The following is a 10,804-nucleotide window of genomic DNA, read 5'->3' on the forward strand; positions in this document are numbered from 1 at the left end:
CTTCCCGCTTTTTCATTGATGACCTCACCTCTGTGAGGTCTAACCCCTTCGCCAGATTTACCAAGTCTAATTTGGTAGCCTAGGAGTCGGGTTTCTCATAAATTCATCCACATCCATCTTTGCTGATTTCCTGTCTGGCTACCTGCGTAACCAGATTCAAGTTTGGACTTACAGCCCGATTCACTGACCCTCCCCTTTGGTTTTAAATCCCGGATGAGCCCCCACTTGTTACGTACCCCGTAACTGGGTGGCTTACCAGCAAAGATAGAGAGGTCCGCTGAAGTCTGATGGTACTATTTTCAAACTTTTTTTTATTTATAAAGGGGCACAAACGTATGGTTAATACAAAACATTCAGATCATATACGTCGTCAATACTCAATCTAAAGCACAGGTATAGTAATAATCAATCAGAAATAAGCTCTATCGTTGTCTAGGGGATAATACTGAGTCCAATGGAAATATAAAAGTCACTCAGAAGTCTGCAGGCTTTTCCGTTTGGGAACCGCTGGCATTTCACGTGTTGGAGAGAGGGATTGGTGAGAGAAAGGAACACTTGCCCGTTGTCTTTGCGAAGCAAATCCCTGTTGTTAGTTAAAAACGGTTTTTCCTTTGGTTTCAGCCACAGACTCCCGATCCGGAATCTAACGCACGTGGCTTCCTTCAAAATGGCTTCCTGCTCCGACGGGAAGCGCTATCGTGTCTTCTTAGTGTGTCTCCTTGGTGCGTCTGAGGGGCCGCCTCGGCAGCCCACCTTTTATTGGGACTTTCAGGGTTGTAGCTGTCAATCAGGGTGGGGTGAGGCAATCTCTCCTCATCTCCCAGCCCACGTTGCCCTGAGGGTTTGCACGTAACCCAGTCCCCATTCCACTAAGGTGTCTCCAAGAGACAATGGCCATTTCCGTGGCTTTTGTCTGGCTGAGAGGCCAGACCACATTCCAAAACCTTGAGGCCTCTCCCTCACTCTCCTGAGTCCAATTCAGCACGTCGCTCTCTCTCTCTTGAGTCATTGACCCCCCCTTCACTAGGGCTCTTGCGATTCTCACAAAGGAGGGGGCTGGGGTCATAACAACTGCAAATAAGAATAAGATAATTAATACTGAGAACATGAGCTGTAGAGCCTTGAAAATGAGTCTGTAGGTTCTGGAGTCATTTCAGTGTTGAGGTGACTGAAGTTATCCACACTGGTTCAGGAGCCTGAAGGTTGTAGGAAACTCCTCTCTTGTTCCCTTATTGTACCTTCAGTCACTGGTACCCATTACTGAGGCTATATTTCAAGTCCCATGCTCAGTCATTTTGACTTTTCTCTTGGATGTGTCAGTGTAGCCATTCTGATTCCTGTTTCTAAAGCAGATGCTCACCTTCCATCTCCAGAGTCAGAACAGAAGACCGATGTGAGGAGATGCTCAGCAATAGAAAGTGTGGAACACTCAGCAGTTCAAGCTGCATTTGTGGAAAATGGAACAGCATTAATGTTCCAAATTAAAGATCCTTTGTGAGAAATAGGAAAACAAAAAGAAAACTGGGCACCATGGTAGAGTAGCAGTTAGTGCTACGCTATTACAGCTTGGGTGTTCATTTCTGGTGCTGTCTGTACGTTCTCCCCATGACTGTGTGGGAATTCTCCAGGTGCTCTGGTTTCCTCCCACAGTCCAAAGATGTACCAGTTACAAGGTTAATTGGTCATTTTAAATTGTCCTGTGATTAGGCTGTAAGTAGGTGGGTTGCTGGTCACATGGCTAATCTCTAAATAAATAAAAACCTCATTTTATGTTGTAGAGTGGCTGAGGAAGGGATGGCTAGAACAGCGGGTATTTTTCTGATGGAGTGAGACCAGGTTAAATGGGAGCACCTAGATAATGGATCAAACTTTGTTTGTTATATGTTGCTGACATATGCAGCAGCTCAGGCTGAGTTAACAGAGAGAGTAAACCTCACAGCAGATGGGGCTGGTTCTGATATGGACAAGGGAATAAGTAAACTGAATTAGAAGAATTCAGTATTGAGAATGGAAGGCTGCAGCATTCCCAGACAGAAGATCAGAGGTGTAGCTGTAGGAGCTCACTTGGGCCCCTGCCTGTCCTTTCATGGGATGCATGGAGCTCTCTGTTTCAGTCCTACTTAGCTTTGATATGTCAGCAGCTGCATGGGTACTGTTTCCTACACTTGTTCAGAACTGGAAAATGTCTTCTGTCTGCTGCCAATATCCACACTGTGCTCTTTCCTTCACACATGGTCGGTCACTGAACCTTCCCTTGGTGGTTCCCTTCACCATCTGAAGAGACAGGTGTTACGTTCCCCAGTAACCGGGTAGTTTTCCAGCAAAGATAGATGGATCCACCGAAGCCTGATGCTACTATTTTCAAACGTTTTTATTTATAAAGGGGCACAAACGTATGGTTAATACAAAACATTCAGATCATATATGTCGTCACAACTCAATCTAAAGCACAGGTATAGTAATAATCAATCAGAAATAAGCTCTAGAGTTGTCTAGGGGTAACGTAAATATATATTGTTTACTGGATATTTAAAAGTCTTTTTGCGGTCACTGCAGTTCCACCAGCCGCCGTCAGTTGTGGTGTCGCGTTGGTGCACTTTTGTTAGAAAGAGAGAGAGAGAGATGTCATTAAACAGCTTCACCTGCCCGGATCCCTTTGGAGCACCGCCGTGGAATCAGAAGAGCAGGCTTCCCGGTTGTTAGTTAAAAGCGATTGTCCGTGATTTCATCCACAGACTCCCAATCCGGAGTCTAACGCACGTGGCTTCCTTCAGAATGGCGTCACGCTCCGACGGGAAGCACTATCGTGTCTTCCTTGTGTCTCTCCTTTGTGCGTCTGGCGCCCCGCCTCGGCAGCCCACCTTTTATCTGGACTGGCAGGGTTGTAGATGTCCATCAGGGTAGGGGGGCGAGGCAATCCTTCCCCCATCACCCATCTCACATTGCCCTGAGATTTTGCACGTAGGCCAATTCCTTATCCCACAAAGGTGTCTCCCAAGACAATGGCTATGTCCGAGGCTTTTGTCTTGTTGAGCGACCAGCCCATTTTGCCCGAGGGCTTTACACGTGGTTTTCATGAGACAATAGTCAAAGAGTCGCTTTATTCTGATTCCCTGGGGAACGTGGTCTTCAGCACGTCTCCCTCTCTTTCTTGGGTCATTTGACCCCCCCTTGACTAGGGCTCTTGCGAATCTCACAAAGGAGGGGGCTGGGGTCATAACACAGGTGAGTCCCAGATTGCAATAGCTGTATTATTAGTCCACCCACCTTTTCCCTTGTAAGGACTCCATTCCATTCTCTGAGTTCCTCCAATACTGTTGCATTTGCTCAGTATTGCTTTCTGCACAAGTGCCTCTTCTTTTCAAACTGTGGCTTCCTCTACTGTCATGGGGAAAACACTTAACCATATCTCATCTATTTCCTGACTTCTGGTCTCACCCCTCCTGCCCCGAGCCTTATCATCCACCCTGCCAATCTCCACAACAGACCGTTCCTTGTAATTTGCACCAGCTCCAGCACGATTCCAGCACCGAACACATATTCCATTCTCCCCCAAAGTTCTCCCATTTCAGAATTTAGAAGGGATCACAGCATTTGTGATTCTTTGGTCTGCTGTTCTGATCCTTACCAACTGCCCCTGCCTTATGCCTAGACACAGCAGGATATGCAACTCCTTTCACCCCTTCCCCTCCCAACAACCAGGGACAGAAACATTCTTTCCAGATGAAGTAGTAATTCATTTGCACTTCTTCCAACCTAGTGTACTGCATTTGATGTTCACAATGTGCTCTCCTCTACACAGGGTAAACCAAACATATTGGTGATCAATTTGTAAATCACCTGTGTTTAATCCAGAGTGAACCTGAACATTCTGTTTCTAACCAGTTTATTTCCTCATCTCTTTCCCTTTCTGACCTCTATCTGTGGCTTATTGCACTTGTTACATTGATAGAACATAGAACATTGATCATGTGGACAGATGGAAGGTTTTTCCCAGGGCTGAAATGGCTAACATGAGAGGGCACAGTTTTAAGGTGCTTGGAAGTTGGTACAGAGGAGATATCAGGGGTAAGCTTTTTACACTGAGAATGGTGAGTGCATGGAATGGGCTGCTGGTGATGGTGATGGAGGTGAATATGATAGTGTCTTTTAAGAGGTTCCTGAATAGGAACAGTGGCATGCAAAAGTTTGGGTACCTCTGGTCAAGATTTCTGTTACTGTGAATAGTTAAGTGAATAGAAGATGAACTGATCTCCAAAAGTCATAAAGTTAAAGATGAAACATACTTTTCAACATTTTAAGCAAGATTAGTGTATTATTTTTTGTTTTGTACAATTTTAGAGTGAAAAAAAGGAAAGGAACACCATGCAAAAGTTTGGGCACCCCAAGAGATTTGAGCTCTCAGATAACTTTTACCAAGGTCTCAGACCTTAATTAGCGTGTTAGGGCTATGGCTTGTTCACAGTCATTGTTAGGAAAGGCCAGGTAATGCAAATTTTAAAGCTTTATAAATACCCTGACTCCTCAAACCTTGTCCCAACAATCTGCAGCCACGGGCTCCTCTAAGCAGCTGCCTAGCACTATGAAAATTAAAATAAATGATGCCCACAAAGCAGGAGAAGGCTATAAGAAGATAGCAAAGCGTTTTCAGGTAGCTGTTTGCTCAGTTCGTAATGTAATTAAGAAATAGCAGTTAACAGGAATGGTGGAGATCAAGTTGAGGTCTGGAAGACCAAAAAAACTTTCCGAGTGAACAGCTCGTAGTATTGCTAGAAAGTCAAATCGAAACCCCCGTTTGGCTGCAAAAGACCTTCAGGAAGATTTAGCAGACTTTGGAGTGGTGGTGCACTGTTCTACAGTGTAGCGGCACCTGCACAAATGTGACCTTCATGGAAGAGTCATCAGAAGAAAACTTGTCCTGCGTCCTCACCACAAAATTCGGCGTCTGAAGTTTGCAAAGGAACATCTAAACAAGCCTGATGCATTTTGGAAACAAGTCCTATGGACTGATGGAGTTAAAATAGAAATTTTTGGTCGCAATGAGTAAAGCTATGTTTGGAGAAAAAAAAGGTACAGAATTTCATGAAAGGAACACCTCTCCAATTTTAAGCACGGGGGTGGATCGATCATGCTTTGGGCTTGTGTTGCAGCCAGTGGCACGGGGAACAATTCGCTGGTAGAGGGAAGAATGAATTCAATTAAATACCAGCAAATCCTGGAGCAAACATCACACCGTCTGTAAAAAAGCTGAAGATGAAAAGAGGATGGCTTCTACAACAGGATAATGATTCTAAACACACCTCAAATTCCACAGTGGACTACCTCAAGAGGCACAAGCTGAAGGTTTTCTCATGGCCCTCACAGTCCCCCGACCTAAACATCATTGAAAATCTGTGGATAGACCTCAAAAGAGCAGTGCATGCAAGATGGCCCAAGAATGTCACAGAACTAGAAGCCTTTCGCAAGGAAGAATGGTGACAATCCCCCAAACAAGAATTGAAAGACTTTTAGCTGGCTGCAGAAAGAGTTTACAAGCTGTGATACTTGCCAAAGGGGGTGTTACTAAGTACTGACCATGCAGGGTGCCCAAACTTTTGCTTCAGGTCCTTTTCCTTTTTTGTTATTTTGAAACTATAAAAGATGGAATTAAAAAAGTAATTTTGCTTCAAATATTAAAGAAATATGTCATCTTTAACTTCATGCCTTTTGGAAATCAGGTCATCTTTTATTCACTTAGCTATTCACAGTAACAGAAATTTTGACCGGGGTGCCCAAACTTCTGCATGCCACTGTATATGGAGCTTAAAAAATAGAGGACTATTGGTAATCCTAGGTAATTTATAAGATAATGACATGTTCAGCACAGCATTGTGGGCCAAAGGGCCTATATTGTGCTGTCGTTTTTCTATGTTTCTAACATAGAATGTCATCCTTCGGCCCTCAATGTTGTGCCAACCAATTAACTTACCCTAAGATCAATCTAAACCTTCCCTCCCACATAGCCTTCATTTTTTTCTGTCATCCATGCACCTATCCAACAGTCTCTTATAAAAATCTCTAATGTATTTACCTCTACCAGCAACATCTTGCAGGCTGGGAGCCATGTGAAAATTGCAAGTATCTTTAGATTATACTGGAGAATGAAGATGTGATAGATAAGAGCTGCAGGGAAGTAGTTACCCCTAAACTGCAGGAGGCAGGTACCTGGGTAACTGTCAGGAGCAGGAAAGAGAATTGGCAGCCAGTACAGAGTACTCTTGTGTCCATTCTCCTCACTAATATACCACTTTAGATGCTGTTGGTGGAGGGTGGGGGGGGTGATGACCTACCAGGGAGAAGCCACTGCATGCAGGCCTCTTGCACTGAGTCTGGCTCTATGGCTCATAGGATGTCTGAGACCAAGTCAATAGCATTCTAAAGGGGGAGGGCAAGCAGACAAAAGTTATGGTACCAACAACATAGGTAGAAAAAGAGAGGAGGTCCAGAAGAGAGAATATAGGGAGTTAGGTAGAAAGCTGAAAAGCAGGACCCCCAGGATAGTAATTTCTGGATTCCTGCCTTACACAGGCCAAAGAGAATAAAAATAGGTTGATTTGGTAGATGAATGCATGGCTGAGGAAATGGTGAAGGGGCAGGGTTTCAGATTTCTGGATCATTTGGATCTCTTCTGTGTAGTATGACCTTTTACAAAAGGACAGGTTACATCTGAACCCAAGGGGAGGGGAGCAAGTATACTTGCAGGCAGGTTTGCTAGAGCTGTCAGGGAAGGTTTCAACCAATTTGGCAGGGGATTGGGAGCTAGAATGATTGGGCTGAGGATGGTGCATTTGATATTCAAGAAAATGTGTAGTGAGACTGTGAGGAAAGACAGGTAGATGAGAGAGCAAAATTGCAGCCACTGGGATGAGTTGAAATGTAACATGGTGGAAAAATCGAAAAGGGTGATACAGGAAAATACAGGAAATACAGAACTTGAAGGTATTGCATTTGAATAAACGCAGTATTTGGAATAGAGTAGATGAATTTTTAGAGCAGTTAGAAATTAGCAGGTATGATGTTGTTGGCATCACTGAGTCGTGGCTGAAAGAAGATCATAGCTGGGAGCTAAACATCCAAGGATACACATTGGAAGGTAGGTACTGTAGGTGAAAAATGATGTAAAATCCTTAGAAAGAGGTGACATGGGATCCAAAGATGTAGAATCCTTGTGGGTAGAGTGAAGAAATTGCTAGGGTGAAAGGAGCTTGATGGGAGTTATCTACAGGTCTCTGAACAGTTGCCAGGATGTGAGATACAAATTACAATGGCAGACAGAGTCAAAGAGAAGTGCAGTACAGAAACAGGCCTTTTGGCCCAAATGTCCATGCTGAACCATTTAAGCTGTCTATTCTCATTGACCGGCACCCGGACCAGAGTCTTCCATAACCCCAAACTTCTCTTAAAATTCTACCTAGTCTCATCTGATTGAGATGTTCCCAATGTTTTATGTGTAACCATCCCACTAGTTCTGCAATTTAACATTTGTTTTTCTCTTTCTCTCAATTTTGAAGAAAAGTCTTCAACCTGAGACGTTAATTCTGTTTATCTCTCTTCACAGATGCTGCTTGGCCTGTTGAGTGTTTCCACATTTTCTTTTTCTGTTGAAGATTTCTGCAGTATTTTTCCTTTCAGTGGCCAGTGATATCCCTACCCCAGATATAACTATGTTACAGTGCACAGGCAATTCAGTGGCAGACAAGATTGGAGTTGTCCATTTAGAAGCTAGTTAAACTTGTTTATTGAGAGAGAGCTTCAGGATGGACTTTGAGTAGTTTGTTTATCACTGGTTCATATTAGTCCTATTCATGCACTGGGACTTTATTGGGACCACTCTCCCTAGTGAAGTTTAAGATAAGATGTAGAACTGCCCCAAAAAATGTTGTCATGTGCTTTCCAATAAAACTCTAATAATCCAGCATGCTCAGCACATTGGTGCTAATCAACTTGCAGACTTTCCAGACTATTGAATATTATTTCTATTAATAAAAAACAATCTTTTTTAAAATTTTAGATTAAATGTCACAGACTGTGACAATAATTTTTCCAATGAACCACTAACGAATGTGGGCTCCAGTGAGTGAGGCTGGAGGAACCATGGCTCCTGTGAGTGAGGCTGGAGGAACCATGGCCTCTGTGAGTGAGGCTGGAGGAACCAGAGGCCCCCTGTGAGTGGGGTTGTAGGAACCAGGCTCCCCTGTGAATTAGGCTGGAGGAACCTGGGTGCCCTCCTGTGAGTGGGGCTGTAGGAACCGGGAGCCCCCTGTGAGTGAGGCTGGAGGAACCGGGGGCCCCTTGTGAGTGGGGCTGTAGGAACTGGGCCCCCCTGTGAGTTAGGCTGGAGGAACCAGGGAGCTCCCTATGAGTGGGGCTGGAGTGCTGGAACTGATAATCTGGTGAGTGAAAAATATATTAGCTTTATGTGTCATAGTTATATAAAAACATGTAGTGAAATGCTTCATTTTGTGTCAACGACCAACACAGCCCAAGAATTATGCTGGGGCAGCCTGCAAGTGTCTCCATGCTTATGGCATGCTCACAACAATTGAAGAAGAGCATGGCATACATTATCTCTTGTGTCAGATGCTAAACCTTCAAGATTTCCAAAAGTTGAAGTGTTTTTCTTTTTTTTAGAGTTTTGCTCTACTCTACTACTGCAATAAACACAGAACGGTTTAAGCTTTACTATCATCTGATGCTTGTATTTAACTTGTTCATGAGATGCGGTAGATTTCACTCACAATGCTCCCCTACCTGTTCCTACAGATCAGAATGGAGTACCTCTCACTGATGCACGCCATCATCCGTACAACTGATTACACATGCCACCGACATCGCCTCTCCGATCTACAGGGCACCTTCCAGCGAATTTTGGCTGAAGAGGAAAATGACCAGGCATGCCAGATGGACAAACTGATCATCAATGAGATTTGCAAAGAATTTCCAGATTTTGCCATTGAGAACTAACTCAGGAATCATTGTGCCAAAAGAGTTTTCAGGATGCAATATGCAAACACTTGAAAGATTTGTTGGTGTGGTCTATTGCTAAATTCTGATCCCCATTTGACAGTGTGCTTTGTATTTGCAACTGAACCCAAAGCCTTTTGCAGCCTTGGAAAAGGTTCTGAATCCTTTGTCTTCCCCATTTGCTACAGAAATGGTGGAGCATTGTGACTGACCATTGTTGCTAGACTATATAGATTGCTATTGTGTCCAGAATATCAGTAACTCTAAAGTAGAAGAGCCATGCCATGGCAATAACCACTGAACAGGGAGAGTAGAATGTTGGTTGAGAGGGTTTAATGGACTTTGGCATCTAACATTTCTCCAAGTTTCCTGGAGCTGAGCTGACCAGCCAGATCTTTAGCACAGCAGTTAGAATATTTCACAAAAGGCTCATCTGGACATATATAGCAGGGATACCATGCGTTATAAAGCCGCAATGAGTTTTGGGCATTGCAGGCATTATCTATGAGGATAAAATTATAACAGTTTGGTGATCTCACCTTGACTTTGCTAAAGTAACATCCACCTCTCTATATTTGTGATTGGAAATTAAAAAATTTAGCCAATTATTTACTGAATGTTAAGTTTGCTGTTTTGGTGGAGTTAACAACTGTCACTCTGACAGCTTGTTAGAAGTGTTGGTAGTTGTGGTGGGAACAGGGTACCATGCTACAGTCTGCCAGGGTCCTCACAGTGGCACACACTACTTGAGTGAGTGGTGCCAATACTTTTCTCTGGGATCTCAGTGTCAGGCAACTATAAAAGAATGTAGTGTTCAGGGATTTCATTTACTGCCCTCAATAGTGTGAGGAGGAGGGTATGGTTGGGGACTCCACACCAATCTTGACTGTGTGTGCTCAGGATCAGATTAAAGACAGGAGTGTAATTGGAGATGAGTTGATCAGTCACTTGGGCATTTTGATCAGTCCTGCCATTTCCTGTTTAACATACTACCCACAATCGGCTGCTGCTGTTTGACAGGGCAGTGTCCGAATGCACCACTTTTCTGCTGCTATCATCTGCATAGCTAGCAAGGAAACATGGGAATGAATCAGGAAAATTGAATGTTTGAAAGTATTGTGGTATGATCTGACTGCGGCTTAAAGGCCACTCAAACATGGCTCTTCTTATCTGTGTGGACATGTTCTCTGGGTGTGCCAGTAGCTTTCTGTGTCCAAACTCTGCTCAGTATTCTCTGGCTCACACTGCTGTTTGCCAGCTTTAACAAAGTGCTTAACATTTAAATAGCCTTAAGTGAATGGTGATAAAGGTGTTGGTCTGGGGTAAAGTGAGTACACAGTCACTGACTGTCTGCTCATGTTCATACAGAGTAGGAGCAAATCAAGCTGTAGTCTGACCTCTGAACAGATCGGCAGTGAGGTTATTGGTGGGCCCGTTACCTGCAGGTACTCACCCCTCCCAGCTTCCAGTGCTATTTGTTATTCAGTATTTCCCTATTTCTCTTCGTTATAATTAAAACAGCTACAAACATGGCCTTCACTGTGTGATCTTTTCCCAACAGCAGGCATCACCGGTTTCTCAAGAAATTGACATTTTTTGTAGCTTTTTTAGAATGTTATTCAAAATTCAAAGTAGATTTATAATCAAAGTACATGAATGTCTGTGTTGGCACATGGCCTAGTGGCAAGGCATCAGACTAGTAACCTGAAGGTCACTGGTTCAAGCCTCAGCTGAGGCAGCGTGTTTGTGTCCTTGAGCAAGGCACTTAACAACACATTGCTCTGCCGACGTCACCAGTGAC

General features: G+C 43.8%; 1 protein-coding gene across 4 annotated transcripts in view; it reads left to right on the plus strand.

Annotated features, from left to right (window-relative positions):
* LOC140741982 (NCK-interacting protein with SH3 domain-like) overlaps positions 1 to 10,535 on the plus strand; it is a 237,529-nt gene extending 226,994 nt beyond the window's left edge. For all 4 annotated transcript variants that reach the window (XM_073072626.1, XM_073072625.1, XM_073072628.1 and 1 more), the window contains one exon: positions 8,803 to 10,535. In XM_073072626.1, coding sequence (XP_072928727.1) covers positions 8,803 to 9,003 — 201 coding nt within the window. In that variant the 3' untranslated portion in view covers positions 9,004 to 10,535. The remainder of the gene's footprint in view (positions 1 to 8,802) is intronic.
* The last annotated feature ends 269 nt before the right edge of the window (positions 10,536 to 10,804 follow it).

The sequence above is a fragment of the Hemitrygon akajei genome, chromosome 19 (assembly GCF_048418815.1).
Source record: "Hemitrygon akajei chromosome 19, sHemAka1.3, whole genome shotgun sequence".
Taxonomy (NCBI): Eukaryota; Metazoa; Chordata; class Chondrichthyes; order Myliobatiformes; family Dasyatidae; genus Hemitrygon; species Hemitrygon akajei.